Source organism: Melopsittacus undulatus, chromosome 4, assembly GCF_012275295.1.
Source record: "Melopsittacus undulatus isolate bMelUnd1 chromosome 4, bMelUnd1.mat.Z, whole genome shotgun sequence".
Taxonomy (NCBI): domain Eukaryota; kingdom Metazoa; phylum Chordata; class Aves; order Psittaciformes; family Psittaculidae; genus Melopsittacus; species Melopsittacus undulatus.
This window is the reverse complement of record NC_047530.1, coordinates 42,928,433-42,954,756: the sequence shown is the minus strand read 5'-3', so window position 1 is coordinate 42,954,756 and position 26,324 is coordinate 42,928,433. Positions and strand designations below refer to the sequence as shown.

The following is a 26,324-nucleotide window of genomic DNA, read 5'->3' as shown; positions in this document are numbered from 1 at the left end:
ATACAAGTTTTTACTTCTCACAGGTAACACTGTGATACTGTGCCTTCTCCTGTAATCAGACTCATGGCATAACTGACATGCAAGAAACTGACTTCTCTATCAACATTATTTTTACAAGCTGTTCACTTTCATCCACAAAAGCACTTTTTCAAGCAGAATGCACCAAAACAGTGCAGTAACTTGCAAGGCATAATAAACAATACAATCATTTTAAAAGCAATTTCCTAGACAAATATTTATCAAGGTACAGACGCAGTGAAACAAAATACACGTAAGCATATAGCTCAAAGGTGCTGGAATGCACTACAGATACTGCAGCAATTCAGTAGAACTGAATTATAAACCAACTGTATTTTATTTATAGAGGAGGGAAGTGAACAGAACTGCCAGAGGGGATCAGACCAGTGGTCTACCTAGCTGTATGCATTACCACTTTCCCGAAGGGATGTAATACAGGCAAACTGGATCAACTATGCAACGAATTCACCCCCAAAGCCTCAATGAGTTTGCTTGACGATCAGAAGAGCAAGAAAATAGATTACTTCCAATCTTTGTTTATATTGAAAAATTATGATTATATTCATATCTTTATATAGCTAATCTTTTCAATGTTTTTACACAGGCAGCACATTAAAGGAAGGGTTTTTATAAGCTTAGTGTTTTCTCATTTTCTTCTACATTTGATCTTTTTGTTATTTTAATGCTAATCAATCTTCAAGTAAAAACAAAAATGAGATATTGCCTAAAATTTTTCAAGACAATTACATTCATACACTGATTTTTTTCTAGGGTTCAACATCACCACACAGTTTTGATGTTGCCCCCCTTCCTCCAAAATACAGGACTGAAGTTTAAAGTGTAGTCAACATTACAGAAATCAGAAATGAATAATTAAAGTCTGAAAAATATATATCACAAAAATAAAGAGACAAATTGAGAGGTCACAAATGCCTTTCAGAAAAACCTACCTTCTTCGTTTCAAATGTACCTCCCCTGGCATTGATGCTGGGACAGAATGTCACAGGACTGAGGGTGTGTGTGTGGTGGTGGTGGTGTCAAATTCATTTGCTCAGAATTCATTTGGAAGTGAAATTCTCCAAGAACAGTATGTTAAATTACACGATTTTTCAATGGCTATCAGGTAAGACCTGAAACCAAAAAGTACCAGATATTGACAGGACGGAGGGGAGCAAGCATCTTCCCATCCTAACTCCTAACAGCAAGTTTTGCTTGCACAGTACAGTAAACACCACTATATGCTCACTGGCTCTCAAATGGGGTAATCTGAGTCAGCAGCCTATGAAAAAAAAGAGTACTCATTACCGTTCTTACACTGGCAATATATACTTGGAGGAGAAAGAGAATGAGCCAGTAATAACTCTTGCCAGCTGTCCCAGAGAAAAGGTTACAGAGGCAAAGATGGCCATACTTTGTACTTCTAAGAATATTTTAATTAATTCAGCAGAACTAAATCAGCTGTAAAAAGAAAACAAAAAACCAAAAAAGCCCCAACAAACTAAAAACCCAGCAAGGAAAAAAAACAAACAAAACCCCCCCCCCAACAAAACAAAAAACAACCCAAACCAAAAAACAAACCAACCCCACAGCAGAATTAAAAAAAGAAAAAGAAAACACCAAACCAAATCCAAGCCAAAACCAAATGACTGTTACAACCAATGCATGTAGGTGGGACAAAGCTTAAAACAAAACAAACCAAGCAAATGAAATATCTTGCAAGGTCATCATCATCTTCCTTCAACCTGAGGTCTTGCTCCTTTCCAAGGATTATGCACTTCTAATATACATCTAAAGGTGGCAGCAACTGTTTATTTTTACAGGTCCAGAATTCAACTTCTAAGAGCTGCAAATGCCGTATTTGAGGGTTCTATCCAGAAAGATTTGTCTGCAGTATGAGCCTAATGTTATGTCAAGAATTTGTTTTTTACATGGCTGACATAAAAGCAATAGTTACAGAAGACAGCCTAGCTTGCATTACCCTACTATCCTTATATGATACTCAAATGAAAATAAAGAAAAAAATGGTTCTGAAAAACAACATTACAGAGTTCTGGCCTGTAAGGGGAAGTACGTGTGTGGGGAGTAGGCACAAAGAGGAAAGCAACAAAGAGGTTCTGTAGTTCCGCAGAGACACCCAGTGTTTACTTATGGCTAAGCTCCTAAGCTCTTCCTGCAGAAACAGAAGCAGCATGAATTTCACTTTCTTCCCTTCTTCCCTTTAGAAAGGAATAAGGCTCAATAAGATAAGCTTGTAAACAAGCCCTTCAAGTTCTTTCATCTTCATTCCACTGGGAGGAAGTGCTCTTTGGTGTAATTTTTTTTTGTTTTGTTTTTGAAAATATGCATTAGTTACAAGACACACATTATGTACACGATGCACTTATCTGTATCATTACATACATAAGCATATGGGTGCATCCATGTATATATTCTAATACTTAAAATGTGTTTGTTGGGTATTAGAAGTTAAAGTGACTAACCACCCCAACAGAATATTTCTGTTCAAATCTCCCAGAAAGTTCATAAGAACATCACTTAAAATGTAAAGGCTACATTGTAGAAGGGGATGAAGTGACATGCTTCATCTGAAATCTCACTGTCCTAAAGTTTAAGAATGATCTGAATATACTGCTTTGGCTAATTAGCAAAATACACCTCCAAAACAAAGAAAACCCCACGAAGTTGCAAATTCTGAACTGAATTTAATAAATTTGAAGCTATATAATCAGGTCCCTTGGGCTGCTTGACTACAGCTGCACCTTACTTCTTTCAGTCAGGATGAATTTGAGATTGACAATGTATTTCACTGTACTTTCCATAAGAACTCTGACACTGTAGGTCTCTGACTAAATGGGTTTTGATACACACTGACCCATCCCTGGGCTTCAAATGATTACTAGCAGAACTGCAAGTACCTCCCCAGTGTCTGTGCTTGCCAACTACCAACTCACAGAACAGCTTCTGAAGTCAATGGTGTTTCTTTGGGTTAATTAATTACTTCATTTGCCTCAAATGGAGTAATAACAAACCTGTGCCTGAACTAATTTCACAGCATTACATATTACCAAGGAGATCTGCTTTAACTGGGGACTACAAGAAATAGGGAGAGGAACTTGCTACAAGGGCATGTGGTTATATGACGGGGGGAATGGCTTTAAACTGAAAGAGGGTAGGTTAGACATTAGAGGGTAGATTAGACATTCTTTACTATGAGAGTGTTGAGGCACTGGAACAGGTTGCCCAGAGAAGCTGTGGCTGCCCCATCCCTGGCAGTGTTCAAGGCCAGGTTGGATGGCACTCTGAGCAGCCTGGTCTAGTGGAACATGCTGGTGCCCATGGCAGGGAGGTTGGAACAGGGTGGTCTTTAAGGTCTCTTCCAACCCAAACTATTCTATCTCAAAGCTGCTATGGCATTTATTTTTTTTTAATCAATAACTGGAAGCAACATGGCTCCAACAGATAAATATAAATATAAAGTAGTACAAAAAAATTCTGAAGATGATGAAAAGATTAGTGAAATATATCCCCATGTATATCAGAACATTAGGAAAACTGCTAAACGAAAGAAAAATTCTCTTTTTCCACAATTCAAAAAAATGGTTTGAAAAACTAATTAAATCAATTTTTTTCCCATAATTAATTACCTGTATTAATTACCTGTATTTTCAACAAATACCAGTACGGGTGTGAGAACAATGCTTCCAGAACTGAGCAAGAATTTATGTGTCGTGGTGTAAACCAAATCCGCACAGTTCGTTCACTCACTCCCCCCCTTGCTCCCCCAACTCCCGGAGAGTTAGGAAGGAGAATCCAAAGAATGTAGCCCCCACGGATTGAGATAAGGACGGTTTAATAGCTAACGCATAACACAAATCACTGCTGCTACTACTACTACAAATAATAATGATAAAGCAAACAACAAGTGAAGAGAATACAACACCTCACCAGCCACCAACCCATAACTCACCCCACCCTGCCCGACCGAGCACCAACCGATACCTCCTCGATCCCCCCAGAGCTCCAGCCCTTCCAGGTTTCTCCCGGTTACCTCCTGGGCATGACGCGCTATGGTATGGAATACCTCTTTGGCTAGCCTGGGTCAGGTGTCCTGTCTCTCCTTCCTCCCAGCCTCCCCTCCTCCCTGTCAGAGCAAGAGCTCAGAAAAGGCCTTGGACAAACCAAACATTTGAGCAGTAATTCAAAACACACTTGCTATCAGCAAACGTTCAGCCCAAAAGTCAAAACACAGCACTGCACCAGCTACCAAGAAGGAGAAAAAAAATGACTGCTACTGCTCAAACCAGGACAATCTGTATGCATGAACACACACAAAAAAGCTTGCAATTATAGTATAAATACAGAACTTCCATAGAAAACTCAGTGTTGCATTAAGAATCTGAATATTGAAAGGAACAGATATTAAAATACTTAAGATGCTATAGTCTGTTTAAAGACAACGTCCAACAAAAGGAGTGCATTGCCTTTTATAATTATCGATAGTGGTTATTTACTAAGTAGGACTTTTTTTTCTGTAGACTTTACATTGCTTGGGGCTGACACACAAAGTCACTGGAATTTAGGGTTACCTATTACTTGGTTTCTATCAATTTTAAACTTACGCACAGTGTGCCTGTAACCAAGTGCGTGGAAGAAGTTGGCAGTGTGAAGAACAGCAGAAGCACTGTACCTGTGAAACTTATTAGTCCCTGGCCTAATACCTCATCTGTAGTCTTCACAGAGTGTGTGTACACACACGTACTGTGTCTGTGCACTATCAGAATGACAGGCAAAGAGTATGGAAAACAGTCACCATGTGGTTATCAGGCAGTAACTGAATAAGCCCAGCTACAAAGTTGTAAAAGAGAGAACACGGGTAAGCTTTATGTGACACAGCTGGGTCTAGTGAATGTTAAAAAAGTAAATGCAAAAGTCAAGCAGAAGTCTATGAACCTAAATGGCATTCTTCCCCCTGCCCCCTCCACTAATGACACTTGTTTAGGATAAAATGTTGATATCTGGGTCAGTTGAATGAGGAACTCAACTTCGGACAGGTCCATCTTACATGAGAGTAAAACCTTCAGAGGCTCAAATGTCAGGTGGTTTATTAATACTGACTTATTGGCAGGAAGGATGGGAGTGAGCATCACGAGCAAACGGATGACAAACAAAGGCTTCCGTACGAATGTGTTCTTCCATATGAAATGAAAAAAATTGCAGAGGGTATCTTCTCCCATAAATGCAGAAATTACTCCTCCCTCCTCCTCACCACACAAGAAATAAAACAAAGGAAATCCTAGTTAACGTGGAAGGGAAAAAATGAGAAGAGGAAGTTTACAATAAACTGTGCCTTTTTTCTTAGTTTGAGAATAGTAAAATAAAAGGATGATTGACAGAACAGTTCTGACTTACGACCACAAAGCTACTGGTAACCTCAGTGTCAGTAGTTAAAGTGTAAACTGGAGATGATTCTTCCCTTCCTAAGTTTACCTTTAGTGTTTTAGAGCAAAGGGATGCAAGACAAAATAACAGCCAGAAAAAGAACATATGAAGGTGGAAGGACGAAATATAGTTCTGGTAACAGCATACAGGAATATATTCTAGATTTATAAGAGAGGAACTACTGGAAAACACCTGAGTAAGCTTCTCTATATTTACAACTGAAGTATATTGGGATGGGGGGAGAAACAACAACTAAACAAAGCCCCAAGTCAGCTTACACTTTTTTCTACAGTTTGGAGACTCAATGAGAAACAGAAAAACAATTTCTTATTTCAGCTGTGAAGAACTCAGATGGTATAAGAATAAAAAAAAAAATCTGGTTTAGAGCAGACAAAAAGGAGACTTCTCAGAAATTTCAGTTTAAAGGAACAACTGAACCAGTTTATTTTCCTAAAGGATATTTTGTGAAAATGCTCCCCTAATAATAAAGTGGATGGTGAATACCAATTTCACATATTGACCACACTTTTTTTACGTAACCAGATGTTTTTTAGTCTAATCCCAGAAATCCACCTTAATATATATGACTTATGAAAAATAACAGAACTCTAAACAAGCTGATTTCTGTCAAGATCAAAGTAACTCCCCAAAGACCACTGGAAGTTTAGAAATAACTACTTTTTCATAGACTTGTGAGGAAATGGCTATGCAGAACAGGCTTTAGTAGGAAGTATTTAAAGCCACCCAGAAATGTTTCTGAATGAACAAAAGTAGGGAGACAGATCAAAACCGAGGTTGCCAAAAAGAGAGAGGAGAATGACTTCTCGCAAGGTGGGTAGGGGATGTTGCCTCTAGAACTGAAGACTAGAGAAGCAATCACAGTGGAAGAGTCTGAAGCAGGGCTTGATGAAGAAACGCTGAAGCCTAGAACTTTACTTCTAAGTTAGCATATTCAGACCCATGATTTCAAGATGCAGTTAGGCTCATTTCAAAACAGAATAACTCACGTGGAAATCATTTAGTGCCCAACTGCACCAAGTACTCCAGCTTCAATTGACTTACCTCCCATAATTTTAGATTGGCAGTTGATAAATTCTGGCTTCTTGTCTGTAAGGTATCGCTGACAAGTGGAATGTAGAATCTGAAAAAATGTGCACTTTTCTGAAGCTGTGCTTGCTACCCATTGGTCAAAAGCATTTTCAAATAGTAGATCAAATTCTGGGGAATCCTAGAAGAAAAAAAATAAAATAAAAAAAATCACACACTACTCTTATTTCAGTTTTATAAATGACTTGGGAAAAACAGATCTACTAATTTTAAAAAGGTATTATGCTGGAAAAGCAAAAAGTTCATGCAACTCAAGACTGTCATGGGATCATTTTTCCTTTGTATATTTCTGGATGCAAAAAGAACAAACAGGAAGGCTTTTTCTTGCAGGTATTTTTAATGAGGAATATTCACCTATGAAAAAAACCCTGAAAACAAAAAGACATTTAAAATTGGAATCTCATTCTCATAAGAAATGAAATTTTAACTATATATCTACAAATACATATTTGTCTTCTGTATTATGCAAGGATTTGTGCTTTAGCACAAAATCTACTTTCATATTATATTTTAAGAAGATGTGCTTCTGCTCTTGATGTCAAACCAAAGAAGGAAAACATATAGCAATTTACTTTTGTTAGTTATTCTGTTTAACATGTTATCAAATTGTCACATAGGTCTCGGCATCACGTGAACAAAAGAGCACTCCAAGAAGAAATCACAGCCCAGCTCTATACCATGCAGCAACTACTGAAATAAATGGATTTATGCAAGAAGTACTGCTGTATATTTAGCAGTATTTGCTAAACACAATTTTGTAATCTAATCTAGTAAATGCTTTTTTTGAATTGATGACACTGGGAATTTACAGCAAGACAAGTTTGAAAGGAACATGTCTAAGTTTAAGAACTTGATAGGACTTTCAATCTGAATCTCAAGTATCTCTTATTTACATAGCTGCACACCAGATGCTGGGAAAGGCCCTAAGCCTCAGATCCATTATCTATTTTTAATTGCTCTCATTTTCTTTGTCCCTTTATCCAGAGAAAATAAAATTCCACCCCCTGCATTTCACAGGGCAGTGGCCAAAGGGCTTCTTTTTTGTACAGAAGACTGTACTGGGTGGTAACAGAATTTGGTGTACCAATGTCAGGATGCTTAGGTAGCTGATCAGAGCATAGCTTTGAACAAACCAAGGAGGGTAGTCACACTTTCCTGTACAATGAACACAATTAAGTCATTTTGTGATTGCTTAATATAGGCCACATTCCTAAATTCTAATTTTGATAATTTACTACTGAAGATTTGTATTTATGAGCTTATTATATGTTAGTACAACTTTGTCTTGAGAGGTCAAAGTGGACTGTGTATTCCACATTGATAAAATAATCCCAGAACCAGCTGGTGAAGGGAGGGAGGGAATGTTGTTAGTTTGTTTTATTTTTGGTGGTTTGTTTGGTTTGGTCTAAACTGGTTTTCGCGTGTCACTGTAAAGTAAACCACACCACCATCCTTTGTATAAAAAGGTAAGAAATGGAGAGAGATCTGAGGGCAGAACTATGCTAGAAAAAAATGAGAGGTTCACAGTGTTTCACAAACTTGAACTTCAGCAAACTCTCGTGTCCTTGCTTTTACTTAACACTCTATCTTACAACCCAGCTGCAGGCCAAAAGGGACCCCAAGAGGCTTATAGCTGAAGACAAGGCAAACAAGGCTCTTATTTTTCTCCTTACAAAGAAGAGAGGGTAGGAAGAAAAGTAGGGTAAGGCAAGAAGAGAGAAAACACATATGAATATAAGCTTTGGCCTCCTCCCACCTTTACCATTAAAAATCTATTTCACATATTGCATTGATTTATTTCTTCTTTGGGAATCTGGACTTAAACCCATATCCTAACTTTCCAGATGCCTTTTAAATAGTGAGAGAATGCCTGACTCACGAATCAGTTATACAAGAGCTTAATTTTCTTCTTTTAGAACTGTTCAAACTCACCCGATTAGGGTCTATACCATTAACCTGACGAAGCTGCTCGAGCATCCACTGTGTCCTCCTGACAAAAGATGTAGAGCCTTCAAATTGCTTCACCTTTGTAATAGATGCTTGAGCTGGTTTCTTGTTTGTCACTAAACATATAAAAGAAAAAGTATGTAACTGAAATAGAATCATAGAATAGTTAGGGTTCGAAAGGACCTTAAGATCATCTAGTTCCAACCCCTCTGCCATGGGCAGGGACACCTCACACTAAACCATATCATCCAAGGCTTCATCCAACCTGGCCTTGAACACTGCCAGAGATGGAGCATTTACTACCTCCCTGGGCAACCCATTCCAGTACCTCATCACACAAACAGTAAAGAATTTCTTCCTTATACCCAGTCTAAACCTCTGCTGTTTATGTTTCAACCCATTACCCCTTGTCCTATCACTACAGTCCCTAATGAAGAGTCCCTCTCCAGCATCCCTGCAGGCCCCCTACAGATACTGGAAGGCTGCTATGAGGTCTCTACGCAGCCTTCTCTTCTCCAGGCTGAACAGCCCCAACTTTCTCAGCCTGTCTTCATATGGGAGGTGATCCAGTCCCCCGACCATCCTCGTGGCCCTCCTCTGGACTTGTTCCAACAGTTCCATGTCCTTTTTATGTTGAGGACACCAGAACTGCACACAATATTCCAAGTGAGGTCTCATGAGAGTAGAGGGGCAGAATCACCTCCTTCGACCTGCTGGTCACGCTCCTTTTGATGCAGCCCAGAATACGGTTGGCTTTCTGGGCTGTAAGCACACACTGCTGGCTCATGTTCATTTTCTCATCAACCAACACCCCCAAGTCCTTCTCTGCAGGGCTGCTTTGAATTTCCTTTTTGCCCAACCTGTAGCTGTGCCTGGGATTGCTCCAACCCAGGTGCAGGACCTTACACTTGGGGTGGTTAAATGTCATGAGGTTGACATCAGCCCACCTCACAAGGGTGTCAAGGTCCCTCTGGATGGCATTCCTTCCCTCCAGCATATCAATGGAACCAACAGGCTTAATGTTTCAGGAACATGATGTTTAGTTCACTTTAACAGTAGCTGATTTACTGGTGTATTTTCTATAACGTCCCACAAAGTAAACACATCACTGATTCTGAAAGGTCACAGTGGAACACATGCCCTTTTCTGGATAATGTACTGAAAACTACGTTCCCCATTGTCAGAATGATGGTATGATGCCCAATGAGTATTATACTATTGAAAATCAGATATATTAGAGACATTATCAGCTTAAGTTGACAATACCCTGTAAAAAAGAGAACTAAAACAAAGGTCTTGCCATCTGCTTTTTTTACAATCATCTTACTGTTCTGTTTTCCCCCACGCTGTTTAGCTGAGGTTTCTCACACTCAGCCTCAATTAATCTCTTCTTAGAATTCAAGAAAGGAGAACACACACATACAAAAAATCTGTGTGTGTAGAAGACATCTCTGCTCTTCACTGATACAGCTCTCCAAAAAAAGTATTATTGGAAAAGTCACTTCTCTCTGCTATTAAATACTAGCAGTTAAATAAGGCTTTTAAAATAAACAAGATTTGAATAAGATTGCTTGATTTTGTGCACTCTTTTACCCAAATAATCGGGAAAGCTAAGAGTCTGCCCACTCAGAAGATGCATGCTGCATGCACTTCTGCACTCAGGGGTACAGTTACACAGTAAGTGAATATTGGTGTAATATCTCATCATTCCATAATGTTGAAAAGTTAATAATGTGTCTCACTATTCTCATTCATTGTTTGTTCAACTAATGAAAACTTACCAATGCACAGATCACTGTCTAGATATTAAATGTACTTTGGAATAGATTAGGACAAATGCACATTAATATAAAAGCTCATTTCAGTATCTCAGACTTACACATTTCCAGTTTAGTGTGTGTGCATCTGTACATGTGAAAGTCCAAGCACCTTTAAGAGAGCTTCATTTGATAAGCAGAAAGTGAATTTCCAAGGAAATTTTAGTAGGTAAAAAAAATCTGATATTAATATTCCACATAGCAGACAATTGTTTTAAGAAGTTACACTGAAGTAAAAAGCATGAAGTAGAAAGTAGCTGAACTCAATATATTGAACAGACTATTAATAAGAATGTAATAAAAAGATTGCCAGAAGTCTCTTCATCAGCAGTTGAAGCACTAAGAACCAAATCAGTGCAGTATGCAATTCAGAATCACACGTTAAACAGTACAGAACAGAGAAAATAACATAGCATCAGAAAGGTAGCAGCAAAATTAAATCAGAAGAACTACTGAAATGCAAAGACTAGATATTACTAAGAAGTGATATTGGTATTAAAGATTCTTCGATTGCTCAATGACCTATGTACCCAAGCCTAACAGTAACAAAACAGAGGTGACAGGCATCCTATCCATACTTACACAGTATATACACAGGTTCAGCTTTTGCTGCAAATTTATATACCGCTGTGTAGGAAACAAATTTAAAGTTACACAAGCAGACCACAAACTTATGTCCTTACCTTCCCTAAATGCAGCCTAACATTTGTCATGTCTTTTTTGTTAACTCCAATGAGCACTCTGGCAGGTTCTATAGCATTCCACTAGACTATGTTCCACATATTATCTACAAAGCAGTATTAACAGAAGGCTATATAATGGCTCAAGTTTTGTGGTCTGTGGATTTTTCCCTTTCCAAGAGAAACAGGCAATAATCTACTGCCGAATGAAGCGTGTATTAAAATGAAAATATGTGCAATACTATATAGAAGTCACATATAAAAATAACACTAGTAACAAAACAAAGCCTTCAAACCTAGGAAGCATTAGACAGACAAATTATTTATCAAGTGTTATACCTCCTTTTACCCTCTCAGTCTCATGGAAAATCAGTTATGAGATTAAAGTTTAATACAGCAAATTTCTCACTGCTCAAAAGGCTTCTACAAGACATACATTCTAGTGCTCTTGAAAACAGTAGTCACTGCATATTTCAAAGTAAAAATATCAAATTTACAGATATGATAGTTAAACCACCAAATACCTAATCTCAACATCAGCATCTCCAGACTTCTCCACATAGCACTTTTAATAATCAATGATCAGCAGCTTTGTTTTAATCTGCAGCCATCAGTGCTTTGTACTTCAGCAAAAGAAGATCACATTAAGTGCCTGAACCTCAGCAACTCTATTGGTGATTGACTATAAAAACATCTTGATTGGATGACTGTTTCTCTATCATCTACCACACAGCAGCTCTGGCAGAGTCCAAGAGAGCTGCTCTACACTGGAAAAGCTTATAAGGATCTTGGGTATTTCAGCTGTTTTAGGTAGAATTTCAGTCTCAAGTTAGCTAATGTGCTCCTCCTGGAAAAACAGCAGTGTTCCCTTTAGGTCTCACAATTACTGTGCACAGTCAAACAGATCTAGTTGCATTTCACCTCTTGTGTCTTGGTATTTCAGGAAAAAGCTATCATTTCTCAAACATTAAAAAAAAAAAAAAAAAAATCAAAGAAAAAACCAGCTACCCAAACCCCCACAATACACACTTTAAAACCTTCATTTACTCCCTGACAGCTTGACAGTAATACGGCAGTCATTACAACTCTGTGAAACCCTTTGGCAGCTGAGAAAAACCATCCTCACTAGCTGCTCATTATGTTGCTCTGCAAACTAGAACACTTCCACACAAAATACTGAGTGGGCGCTACCCTGCAAACATGTAAAAAGTATATTCTTAAATCTGAAAAAAAAACCTGGAAGCAATTACATGCTCCTAGCCATACGTCCTCTGACAAGTCATTCAGATGAGTTAGCTAAAATCTTCCACATGTATTATTGACCTTAAGAAAATAAAAGACAATATTCAAGTTACGCTTCAATTTTAGGTGGGATTGCTTTGTTTCCTTTGCCTTTGTTTGTTTGTTTATAACAGAACTTAACACTATGCCTTCAAAATCTGAAGCTGTAATAGTGTGGACAAAGTATATTTATTTGGCACCCATCAATAGATGGTAGGTCCATATGGTACTTCTGTATGTAATCAGATGCGAATAAGGAAGCTTTTTTAGTTTCTATTTTTATTTTATTTTTTAAAGAATACAGTTATTGGTAGAGAAAGAAAGAATGTGAGAAAACAGCTACAGCAATTTATGATGGAAGACACTGTGAGATTTGGTTTTGATTTTTAACACTATATTAACATACATAACATTTCTTCTGGGACTGAAGACATCATTACCATTTTATATTGTAAATATAAAGTTATAGTGTTAAGCTTCAGAGAGGTTGTTAAGACTTGAGAGGCATGTATTTAAGTGAAATATTTCAAAAGCAGATCAGAGAATATGAGCAGAACAGTCAGTTCAGAATCAGCTTTAGAGAATGCTGTGACAGTCAGAAAAGTCACTGTTATCATGTGGAACACACTAAAACAAATGTATCTGAATTCCAGACCTCAGCTAGAATCCAATACCACATGCATGTCTAGCATCTTAAGCAGCAAATCAATGCAGCTCTTCACACAGAAAGCTAAGGGAGACTAAAGCCCAATCTGCAGGCCAGAATATATTTTACTTTTTCAGTCTTCTAGGGTACCTTTATTTGAATGGAAAAGATAGAATAATAAAATGCTTAATCTCTTAAATATCTACCCCCAAATACCTGGCCTTGAGAAGCAGCTTGAAAGCTCTAAAGCACTGTACTATGAACTCCTATTTATTTTAATCAGATTTGAAAGGTGTATTTAAAAAGCAATGTCTGTCCTTGAAGTCTTGAGTCTGGGTATCTGTGTTTGTTTTGGATGCTCTTTAAATTTGGACCTGTGCATCTAATAACTCATACTCTAGGTAACTAGGAATCTTATCACAAATTGCTTGACTGCCTCACAAATGTTCTTATCATATTGCAGTGCATTTCTACAGTGCTGAATGACTGAAGTAATAACTGAAGGCAGAAATCAAAATGTGTAAAGTCTTGAAGCAGGCAGCGACTTCTTACATTGTAACAAGAGGGTTTTTTTAATCTGAGCACTGCACAGATTAGTAAATCATGTAGCCTTAATTTTTATTGCTGTTGTGTCACAAGCTTTTCAGGAAAACCAAACCAAACCAACCAAACAAAAAATAATAAAACAGTCAAAAAAAACCCACACCAAAAAAAGACAACCATCCCCCCCAAAAAAAGAAGGAAGATCAATAAAAAAGGTATTTTCTTCTATGACATTATTTCATTTGTCAAAATGACAGACTGAGACTCCTGAATGGGCCTGCAGAAGTCTGCTGAAGGCACTGGCTATCTGTGTAGCTCCATCCAAAACTGTGCATCAACCTAATGTTAGATCAGCATAATTATCTGTATCACAGAATCACAGAATCCCAAGGGTTGGAAGGGACCTCGAAAGATCATCTAGTCCAACCCCCCCTGCAAGAGCGGGGAAACCTAGAGTACATCACACAGGAACTTGTCCAGGGGGGCCTTGAATATCTCCAACGCAGGAAACTCCACACCCCCCCTGGGCAACCTGTTCCAGTGCTCTGTTACTCTCACAGTAAAGAAGTTCTTCCTGATGTTCACATGGAACCTCCTATGCTCCAGTTTACATCCATTGCCCCTTGTCCTATCACTGGATATCACTGAAAAAAACCTAGCTCCATCATCCTGGTAGCGGATACTCATCCCTCAACTCACAAATAACCAATGTTGCAATGTTCACCAAGCTGGCTGTCAATAATTAATGGTGGAAAAAAATCCAACTTTATAATGCACTGTTTTTAAAAAAGATCTCTGATGAAGAAAATGTTGAGTTCAACAGCAAAGTGACATGATGTGATTTCATGGTTACTGTGTCTAGAATTTAATCTTTCCTATGTTCTTGAAGAAATACTGCCCTAAAGCAAAACTATTCTCTTCACAGAAAGACTAACCCTAAAAACAGCCAGGAGTTTCTTAAAAAGCTTTTAAGCAGGTCAGAATAAAAAGAGGGAATTCAAGAGCAGCAGCACATCTTAGTTTAAAATATTATTTAATATCAATACAGATTTTATTAGGAAATAGGTAAAATTCTGTATTTGTGGCACAAATGCATATTTTTTCAAGCCAGTTCTTTAGGAAAAAAAGTAGGTTATGAACAGACTGCAAAAGAGATAATTATTGCTCTATACTTCCCAGTTCTCTAGAGTTACATATCGAAATGCTGTCTTCTCCCTCCAGACTTCTGTTTGTAAAATTACATCTAATTTTCATCTTGCAAGCTCCTTCACTCCCCAGCCACCAAGGAGAAAAGATCTCTCAAACTTGCAAAAAGCTCATTGACTATAGTTCTGACAGTCACGTACACAACCCTAGTCAGCTATGGCTACCAGTTAGGCTGATCTGCGATTTCTGACCATTGAAAAAAATAGTGGCACTTCTGCTTCTACGTCCAATTGCTACTCAATTGTGCAACACATTTTGAGTTTTTTGTATTCACAGGATGAAATACAAGTAATTTGTGGAAATAACTCAGAAGTTTGAGGAAACAAGACTTTTTTTTTTTTGCTTGCAAGTGTCAAAGAAGAGTTTCAATGGAAAGACAACATCAGGAGGTATCTACAAGGACTGATTCTCATTTGCTATTCTCACCTACATGATTTCAAAGCAAAGGTCAAGAAAAGATTTATCTCTATTCCTCTAACATTTGAAGGAGTTCACAAGAACAACCTAATTGTTTTCCTCCACATTTTAAAATCTCCCCGTTTTCTTATCAAAGCAAAGAAAGGGGGACTAGAGAGGGGAAAGGACACTAAATAACAAATCCCTCAACCCTAAAGATAGTAGAAGCTTGTATTATTGCTGTTCTGCAATGCTTCAAGGTAGCCTGAACTACCACTGTTCAGGCCACACAGTCCTATAAGAGAAGTATGGTCCTGGAAAGGAATTTCCAGAATTTCCCAGAACAGCTTTCCAAGAATCAGACAAATGCAGCTACAGATTAAAAAAAAAAATGGAGCAAATGGCTACACTCTGACCTACTTAGGTATTAAAGAATAAGGACCAAGTATGTGAACTGTCTTAATTTCAGGAAAAACAAGTCTGCTTCACGTGATGAAGGCAAGCCTTGTGGTCTATGAACTCCAGCTCTGAGTTTGAACACAAAGATTTGTAGTATTCATGTTTCCTCAGGCCAGTTTCAAACAAAGACTGATTTAATGTGGCATCTAAATTAATTCTAGAACTTTTGAGCCTTCTCATTCTGGTTGTCCACCTGCTAACTCCAGAAACCTTCATACCTGCCATGGTTTTTAGGCCTCAGTTATCTATAATACAGAAAGATGCTCTGAGAAGACAGTGCTAACTGGAATCCAGACTTACATTTGCCACTTCCAGGATTAATCTTAGGTACAGAGGAAAAAAAACAACCCAAACCAGAGGTATGTCTGCAGCAGAAGACAGCTAGCCTCAGTGAAAAAATAAAAACAGTTAAAAACTGGGGCAGGTTTAAATTTCCACTTGCTGGTCAAGGCCTGCCAGGTGTCAACATGTGTGCTGAGGCCTGACTTCCACGAACTGCATTTCCTACTTCTGCCCACGTTTCCTCTCTCTTTCCTTTGGCAATGCTGCTTTCTCATCATCTGAGATTCAAGGAGCTGAAGGCACACAGAAGCTGCACAGTTTCCACCGGCTCCACTTGTCAAATAGGACAAGAGGATATCAGTGTCCCTAAATACACAGCATTTTAAGCAAAAAATAATTCCTGTTTCTTTAGGCAGAGCATGTTTTCACATCGAACTGGGAAACATTAAAACAGTAGTTCTAAAATTTTGTTGTATTTGAAATACAGAGGCAATCTACTCATAAATCTAAACACATACTGGTTTTCCCCAAAGCCCTTCCCAATAGTTCAAATAACAAACACTTTTCATCATGTCTGCTTCAATCAGCACCTACTGCATCACTGTAACAAGTTGCCAGCTTCACTCTCATTGCTTTCCAAATAAGAATGTACAAAATATGTATCTCAATTAAGTTTTATACATGCACTGTTCAAAATACAGTTCTTCAAGTAATATTTTTTTCTTTCTACATACAAATTCTTATTTGCCGAAGAGTAAAATACAAATCAAATACTAAAAAAGAACAGTTATCCTGGAAATTCAGATTAAGGCATACATGTTATCTTCCCAAGATGAAAGGAAAAACAATTTTCTGGTGCCTTCTAGTGAAAGAAAAAATGCTTTGGGTTGCATTTTTTTAATGTGTAAGACACCATGAAGTGCTATAAGCCTTGCCTGAGAGCCTGTGTATTTTCCAAACCTACCACTGTACATTAAAAACAAACTGTTGCTTATATGCAGAGTGCCTTGCCTTTTGGGTTTGCACCTAGCTTTCCATTATATTTAGTTTTCACAGAAGCATGTAAATGCATGCCCTTAAAAATATTTTTTATGCCTATTGAAACACTTTAAGTCCTCAATTTACCATATGTATATTTCAGTCCTTACAGTTTCTTATTTTTCATTCCTACAAATTTTTTAAACCTAGAAAGACTGAAGTATTGCAATTATAAATAAAGAGCTTATTTAAATTATTCTTCATATACTACAGCAATGCAGTTTAAGGTATTGATACCAAAGCAACTCTTTTTCACATTGGCACAGTTACATAGACAGATGCACTTAACAGGGGAAAAAATTGCAGACTTCATTTTATAGCCAGAGAGAAAGCTTCTGCTTAACTTCAAATATTTGGAAAAGAATCTTATTAAACATATTCATTTTCAGAATGATGAGTGAACTTCCAGGTTTTGTTGTAATTGCCTTTTACTATCCCACCTTGCAACACAGCTAACTTTCAACTTTTCCCATTTCCCACGTCCTTTTTCCTGCACACAGTCAGATGCACTTGAAGATTCTTGAGATATTTCTAGTAAAATATAGCAAATATGAAATAGGTTAAAACCTAGTCCAGAGGACAAGATGAAGCTCTAACAGATCTGCCAAGGCATTGTAACTGCAGATGACAACAGGTATTCCTGTCAGGTCCCAGGGAAGAGGCATGACTTCCTTACAACCTAGGGACCAAAATCTGGATCAGGGACCTCTCAACCAGTGCAGAGCTCCTGCTGATCCTGGCCTACAGCATTCTACATTAGTAGTTCACCTTGTTTTGAGATGGTAGAGCCTCACCTCTTGAGTGGAAGGTATTTGGTAACTGAGCATTTCAGCCCACCATAGCATATGCCCTTCTGTGTTAATATGGATCATCTACAGCTACAGTCTTTGCTCTCTTGTCCTCAAAAGGCAGGCAGCATCCTACACAGACTTTGTTGAACAGGATACTTTAAATATCCTTGTGAGCATTTATGCACACTTCAGAAAATCCCACTTCAAACTAGTTTAGAAATCAAGGCTGAAAATACAGACCACAGTGAACATCTGTGTGGGTGGCTTGAGATACTCCTTTTATCACATTCTGGTCACTTCAGTACCCGCAACTACGGAGAACCTGTTAAAGTCAATACGACAAAAGCACTTCTAAATAAGTGGAATTTGGCATGATACCTACACAAGTTAACAGATGTGAAATCTGCATGCGGACAGTACACTAGGAATTATCTCAGCAGCCTGAAAACAATGTTTGAACTTCACAGTGAGTGTCCTGAGGGGCAGGAAGAGGCTCTGGAAAATTAAAGTTTGAACTGGTTACTCAGTAACTCACAGAAAAAAGTATGGTATTAAGAAACAGTTCTCCATTTCTAAGTTTGTTTAAGATAACTTGAGAGGTTTCAGGTTCTGGACTTAAGATCCTACAGTCTTAACAGGACCCTGCTGCAACAGAGTAGGGTGTTTCCTGAAACGTTTAAAGTGATTTATAAACCAGTGCTGTTTTACTGATTTTGCTCTGAATCAATGACCTAAAACATAGTAGACAAGCCTATTGCTAAAAAAAAGTCTGCATACAGCAGACACAAGAAAGGACTCCATTACATCTGTTCAATGCAAACTTCCAGGCTTTTACTACACAATGGTGTAAGTCAGAACAGCAGTGGGTAAATTACTCTATAATTTCATGACTCAAACTTTCAGATGGATAGAATTCTACAAAAACCTTCACATTTGTACGGAGCATGGTAATATCCAAGTATCAATGTAAGCAACTGAAGAAGGCTGGTAAACTTTGACCACCTCAGATTATGAAGAAATTAAAACACATACACACACACCCCAAATTAAAAAAGCCCTCAGAAATATCTGTGGGGAAGTACAGAGGTGACTACAGGAAAGGACAAGCAGGAAGAAAAACAACTAAGTGGGCCAATGGCTGCAAGCCCAAGCTATCATCACACATTAACAAAGCCAGTTATTTAAATCCTGTCTACTACAAAACCAAAACAAAACACCAAAACCAAAAACCCCCAACAAAACCAAACTAACCAAACGGACCAAAAAAACATAACAAAATACAGTATCTCAGCCTGTGAAGTACTCTATCCACAGTATATAATCCACAACACATTCACACAGCAGAAGTCATATATGCAGCCTTTCTTGCATCTTACTCGTGTAAGATGCAAGTGATTACTGTGATTACTGTGTAGGGATGTTTTTATATAAAAACTTTTCCACTGTCTGAATTATTTTCTGTAGACAACCAGAATGAAATAGAGCAAGCAACACATACAGTTCAGACAGCACTTAGTCTCAGAAGGAAACAAATCCTTGAAAACATGCATATTCTTAATAATTTGAACTTGATGCAAACTCGTAAGAATATTAGTACTACCATTATTAGGTTTTGGATAATGATCATGTTATGTGTTTTTTACAAAAATACAAAGGACTTTTTATATATCAAATAATGACATCCAGTATCCAGTAGTAGTCCAAAGAGTAATTTCTTCATATATATATGAGCATATGTGACATATGAAGGGACTTGAAATGCAACCTTACTCCCCAAATTTTTAGCTGCTCTAAAAAGTGTGAATGCAACAAATTAACTTTAAACACCAATTTGTCACAAATTTATATATTAAATGCTATTAAGAGAGTTTAGAAGTAAGACCAAAATCCTCCATAGTACAGTATCTTGTGCAGTATTTTATGGACAGTTCAGCAGACAGCAACCTTGACACACTTCTAATGCCCATCATGCTTCTAGAAACCAGTTCTCTGCCTATGCGCAACCAAGAGTTTCCAATGCTTGAAAACTCTTTAGTTCAGTGGATAAGTCGTCTTCTTCAGTGGCATCAACCAATAAGCATTCTGTGACATAACACAAAATAAACAGAAACTTTCTTAAACCTTCAGATAATTTAAGCCATAAGGAATATTCGTGAAGAGACACAGGTCTCTTGTCAAGATATTCACTACTATTTCCATGTGGTGTTCAACAACAGCATTTTAGAGTCAGAAATCACCTCTGCTGTGCTGGTTTTGGTTGCGATAGAGTTAATTCTCTTCATAATAGCTAGTATGGGGCTATGTTTTGGATTTGTGCTGAAAAAAAAAGTGTCGCTAACACATGGATATTTTCATTGTTGCTGGAAAGTACTTACACAGGGTCAAGGCCTTTTCTGCTTCTCATTCTGCCTGCCAGTGACTAGGTTGGGGGTGCACAAGGCATCAGGAGGGGACACAGCTGGGACAGTTGACCCCAACTGACCAAAGGGATATTCCATAGAACACAATGTAATGCTCAGCATATAAAACTAGGGCAGAGGAAGGAAGGAGGGTGGGGGAACACAGACAGACATTCACAGTGATACCTTTTGTCTTCACAAGTAACTGCTAGGTGTCATGAAACTGCTTTCCTGGCAATGGCCAAACACCTGCCTGACAATGGGAAATCGTGAGTAATTTCTTTAGTTTCCTTGCCTTACTTATTAAACCATCTTTACCTCAATCCACGAGCTCTCTTTGCTTTTACGATTATCTACCCTATCCTGCTGTGGGGAGAATGAGCAAGCAGCTGTGTGGTGCTTAGGTGCTGGCTGGGGTTAAAACATGACATCCACTTGTACGCCAATTTGGTTTGCAAAGCTCTTTGAGAACATGAGATAGAAGGTAATATGTGAGTTATATTTAAAATTTTGAAATCTTTAATCATGAGAATAATGATTTAGAAATCAAGAAATCAAGACTCTAACAAGGCTAACTTAAAAAGTGCTAAAAAAAAATAAATCCAACAGAAATAATTGTCTTGCTGAGCTGGGACCTAACACTTAAGTTGTGCATTTACCTTCCATTCTTTTCACTATGCTTTATTCTTCTGCTCCATTTTATATTTGTACAATAATGGCATTTCTTAAACTGCCCTTTTTTCTTTCAGCTACTGATTTATCGCAGCTACCCATTGAGCTTGTTTCACCTTGTGAACAAGCTGCAAGCAATTTAAGTGTCTAGAAACTAAAGTATATGTGGAGTTTGCTACTTGTACTATACCAATGCTTACTTACAGACTGACAAATCAAAAGGCCCTGCCACAATAAATTGGGAGCAAACAGCCACAGGTAACACCAGAAGAAGGTGCTATTTATTTGAAGATTCAATGTGTATATAGCATTCAGTTACTGTATGTTGTATCTTAAGCTACCTGACATACGAAATACTGTGTAGAGTTCCTCTAATGAACATAAGATTTCAGTGTAACAAACCAGATCAAAAACTAAAAAGTAAATACTTAGAATCTGAATTGTTACTACTATTAAAGCCCTCTGCAAAGCACTGAACATCTCTGTAAAGAAAACCCCTGTAAAATTTGCTTCTCTCAGCTCAGTTTTATTAAAATAAATCTCTCATCTGCCATTGCACAACCTTGCAATGGTAGGACCGAAAATTTGACTTAACTGATAGTCTTCTTCCATTTACTGTTCTTTTGGAAAACTCTCCAAAGCACCAGTTATCTCCCTTTGCCAAGGATAAGTACCATTTCCAACCAGGAGCTTTCCTAGCCTTTAAAGGTACAGAGAGTAAGACATCAAACAGGTTCAAAAACAGAAAAGAAAGCACGCACACTATTAGCAAGTAATTTTAATGGTTTTTATTTCTCGAACTTCCTCACGCTTCTTAATTGAGGCCACAACAATAAGGAATGACATACACCTCCTTGAACAGTAATTTTGAAGTGTACTCCAGCAAATAAAGGTTTATCATGGAACATTTTGTTGGGGAAGATAAATGTGAACAGGTATGTCACTTTGATATGCAACTAGGGGGCTGCTGAAGGACTTCCCTAATAGCTTCCACATCCAGAATATAGATTATATAACCTACATAAGGTGAAGTCACTTCTGTAAATTAGAAGTTTATCTAAGCCATGTCTTCCAAACTTTACATAAAAAGCTAACTTTCTAAAGTGACATGGAGAAGTGATTTACAGTGATGTGCTAAAACAATCAAGTATTTTAAAAATGCATTTTTAAAAGGCACATTCTCGGACTGCTAAACTGAACAAAAGCTGAGTATCTAAAAATCACAGATACAAGACATCATAGTAAAATAACTTACATGGAAATATCCAGTCTATTATCAGAAAAGCCAAAAGCTTCCTTGGTAGTTGCATGGCTTTCTGTAGCTTTTTTCCACAAACTTTTAGCAAGCCAGCTACAACATAAATTTTTAAAGTGTCTGTGCTTCTCCACATCAGTTCTCTTCATCAAGGATTTTACTGACTTCAAAGATTTTCAGCAGGTTTGTTAAAACTATTAGATTTACTGTGATTACCTGTAGATTTAATCTAGTTTTGTAAATTTAATATGCCATAGTATAATGATTAGCAGTTGATCAAACTGGTAATTCAGTCAAACTGCTATTTTCATTTCCCAAAGGATTCACTGTTAATAGGTAACAGAAAGACAATTAAAAAGATATTGAAGGATAAAGTTTATCTCAGTATTTACTATGCAATGGTAAATGGTATATCTACATCTAGTGTAGATAATTAAAACTACCCTCTTCATTACATTTGTGTGGGCATGCATACAATGATAGGACTAAACATCACAAGTGCATACACCAGCTTTTTTTCCTTACCAGCTCTTTTTTCAGTTTGCATTTTAAGGTACACAAATCAATAGGCCTTTTTCAAAAGGAAAAGAATGCATAGCTCCCTATGTTCACAGAATCCTAGAACAGTTTGGGTTGAAAATGACCTTAAAGCTCATCTAGTTCCAATCCCTCTGCAATGGGCAGGGACACCTTCCACTAGACCCAGCTGCTTAGAGTGCCATCCAACCTGGCCTTGAACACTTCCAGAGATTGGGCAGGATTAATTATTCTTATTTCATAGGCATACTTTTTACAGGATTATGCTCTAGGTAGTCTTTATAGGCCCCAAATTTTTTTGCCCAGTAATGTGAGAAACTATATGCTCTTCTCTTTATTCATAACTCAAAATTCGGCTTCAGACTTAATCTCTCAGATGTCAAGCTATGAAAACCGAACCTGAATGTGTCCCCAGCTATCACTTAATTTCAAATGCAATTAAAACTTGGAAACAGGTTTAAAATACAATTCATAATTCATGCTTAATGAATTACCTTTTTAAAGAAAAAGAGATACCCTACAGACACAGAAAAGTCTCAAAGAAGTCTATAAATAACTTTTACACATTTTAGATAGAAAATAACTTTAAAACCTTTTAATGATTTAATATGGTAACGTTGCATTAATTTTTAATTTGCAGTAACATTTTGCTGCTTATGGTAGCTTTTAATTTGTGAAAATTTTCCTCTGAAAGTTACTCTAAAAATAATCTACACTGCCAGTATTACAAAAGGAGTTTTCTTCATGAGTTTATTTTACAGCACAAGAAATGAGCAACTCAGCCTTTTTTTGCACTTTAAAGATTCTGATAGCAAGAGGCCTTTGCAAGTGACCTTATTTTCCACAGTACTATACACACTGTACTGCACTACTACACGGAACAACATCCTTTTTATTACATTTCATAAAACCAAAGCCAACTGTAAATATTCCACACCAACCCCACCAAGAAGCTCATTATCGCATTAGAAATATGTTGTTAGTTCTAATTGAAGAAGCTGTTTCCAATAATTGCAATGATCACTAGGCACTGTCTTTACTGAACATTAAGATTATAATTTCCTTTTAAGTTTTATCAAACAGGATCACTAAAACCCATGTAATGTGAGTGTGTTTCACAACAGTATTTTCACGTTCTGTGCTGGACAGGATTCACTGTTTGCTCCTCAGCAGATTAACAGTTTGCCAAAAGTTCAGTTGGGATGTGGCTGTATTTGACCTGCCTGAGGAGATAAGTGTTTCCAAAGAAAAACACAACATAGGAAATAGCTTATTGGCAAGAGTATTAAAACCACCTAAACAGATAAAAAAAAAATAAATAAAATAAAAATGCTCTTACACTTCTCTTATACTTTTGCTATTTCAGATACTACTGTCACTATGTTGCTCACATTTGTACTCTGTGCAGAACACCCCACCCCCCAAACAAAACAAACCCCAAACACAACCAAAATGGGGAAAAACACACAAAACCCCCCAAAAACAAACAACACCCCCCCAAACAAAAAAACCCCTAAACACAACACCACCACCTCCCCCCCAGAACAATTAAACAAAAAAAAAAAACCCCTAACCAAGCAACAACCCACAATCATTTTCCCCTCTTTAGCTTGGCTTGCAATGAAAGCACTTTTCAGATGAACAGACACCCACTAAAGCCTAAGTACTGTGATTCTACCAAAATGGATACAGATCGGTGAAGAAAAACAGACCGACCCAAAAATCATGAAATAATTATAGAGACAACTTGATACATTAAGAGGACAAACATGAAGCCTTAGCTGAAATGTGAAGCCAAAAGAGAAAAGATATTTCAGTTTGGAAACATTTCAAAGTTTCATTTTGGGTCCCACCGCGATCCCAAAGTGTTATTTAAGAAACCTGTATGGATTGCAATAATTTTGTCCATCATCTGTAAATGCCAACAACAGAAGCTACTACAGATGTACATTCAAATCTTCCTCCACCAAGTACTAATTATCATCAAGTCATAACCCCCCCAAACAAATAAAAAAACAACCCACAAAAAAAGAACTCCACCCTCCTCCCCAAACCACACAAAACAAAAATATATATGGACCCTCAAAAGCAAAGTTCTCACTGATACCATAAATAAATTAAGTAGAAATCCAAATTACACATTAAAAAAAGAACTTTCAAAAAACTGATTTTATACTAGACATTAGTGGTCACCATTCAATTTAAAGTATATAGGAGGCATCCAGTTGCACAACACCCAAGTGCTACAGCATGCAGTTCTTTCAATTACCAAAGCCAATTTTGATACTGTACAGAAGATTTTATTGGGCTTTTTTTCTGAAAAATTAAAACCAGTGACTCTTTCTGTCCTCCAGTAAAATGCAACCACAAGGGTCCTTCTCCTCCTTCACAGGGCAAGAAATTAGCCACTGTTTTCAACACTTCCAATACACAGACTAAAATATAAGACTCAGGGGTTTTTAGAGTCTAAACGATTGAATAAGAAGATAATCAGTAGACCTCAAGAGATGTAAAAGACATCAACATCCATGTTTTATGAACTGTGTTGGCCTTTTGAAGGGTTATTAATTATCCCTACACAGGGTCAACTGAGCTAATGACTCAGGTCCTCTCAGTTAAACTCTATGGCCAGGCAGTCTATTAATTCCTGTTTTGAAAACAATTTGCAGATTAGCGTTTGAATACTATCTCACCGAAGCTTGGTCTGGTGTGGCATGGAAAAAACAGAAAAAGACAAAACCTCTTCCTCAGAAAAGTATAAACCATACCAAAACTGTTAAACATCTAGACTATGCATCTGCACGGCAAAACAGAAAATCCAACCCAAAACAAAACACAACCCCCCAAGTAACCAGAAATAAAACCATGCCTGTCAAAACACTACTGCTTGCCATTTTTAAATGTTTTTTAATCCACCTGAACAATAGGCTTTTATCTGTCCAAGCACATAACTATGCCTTATTTGGCTGGAAGTGTGTTTTATGGATGACTGAACTGAATCTTCCACAAGAAAACAGCCAGTGAAAGCATAAATGAATTAACTGTACATAAAGGAGAATGTAAAAGAAACTCACATGCAGAGGAAGGAGTATTTTCTTTAAAGCAAAATCCACAGTATTCCCAGATACAGTACACTACTTGAGAGGGGAAAATCAATTATTTTCTTTTGCAAATTGTGTGTAGAAGTAACATTTATACTTTTAGCCAAATTAAAACCATGTGGAAAAAAAAACCCCAAACAAATCCAAACTGCTTCTCACATCCCAATTTCTTCTACCTTCAAAGGTGAAAGCTAAAGATTTCTGAGGCAGGTAAATGCAACAGTTTGAAAGAAAAAGCAAAGGAACAGGCATGAAGCATGAATAAAGTATAGATCACAGAAATTAAGAATCTTTCACTTTCCAGCAGAAGTTATACAACTGGACCTTGTGTCAGCACACGTGATCCCTTAGAGTCATGCTGTGATTGTTGATGCAAGAGCTTTAATGGAGTGGAGACATCTGCTGTCTTGGTGGGCAGTACTACTACAATCAGATTACATTCCCACAAAAACTTCCATGTATCAGGAGAGAAAAAATACAATAGTAAAATAGTGCAAAAAAGCCCTAATCCATGGCAGTATCTGAAGGCAAAATAATTCCCCCAAATAATTACTCAAACCATAAGAAAAAGCCAAGAGAAATCACTGCAGAAAACCCCAACATATCACCAATTGTCTTCTTACACAAAACCAGTGCCTGAACATAAAGAGAACACATACTACAATCATCACTGTAACACCTGCAGACTTGTTCCTACTGTTGTCATTATG

General features: G+C 37.5%; 1 protein-coding gene across 5 annotated transcripts in view; it reads right to left on the bottom strand.

The window, feature by feature from the left end:
* The window catches only part of STXBP6 (syntaxin binding protein 6), a 106,868-nt gene that overhangs the window by 19,280 nt on the left and 61,264 nt on the right, over positions 1-26,324 (bottom strand). For all 5 annotated transcript variants that reach the window (XM_034062461.1, XM_005149290.3, XM_031049109.2 and 2 more), the window contains exons 3-4: positions 8,497-8,627; positions 6,520-6,685 (exon numbers count right to left, since the gene is read on the bottom strand). In XM_034062461.1, the coding sequence (XP_033918352.1) occupies positions 6,520-6,685; positions 8,497-8,627 (297 nt within the window). The remainder of the gene's footprint in view (positions 1-6,519; positions 6,686-8,496; positions 8,628-26,324) is intronic.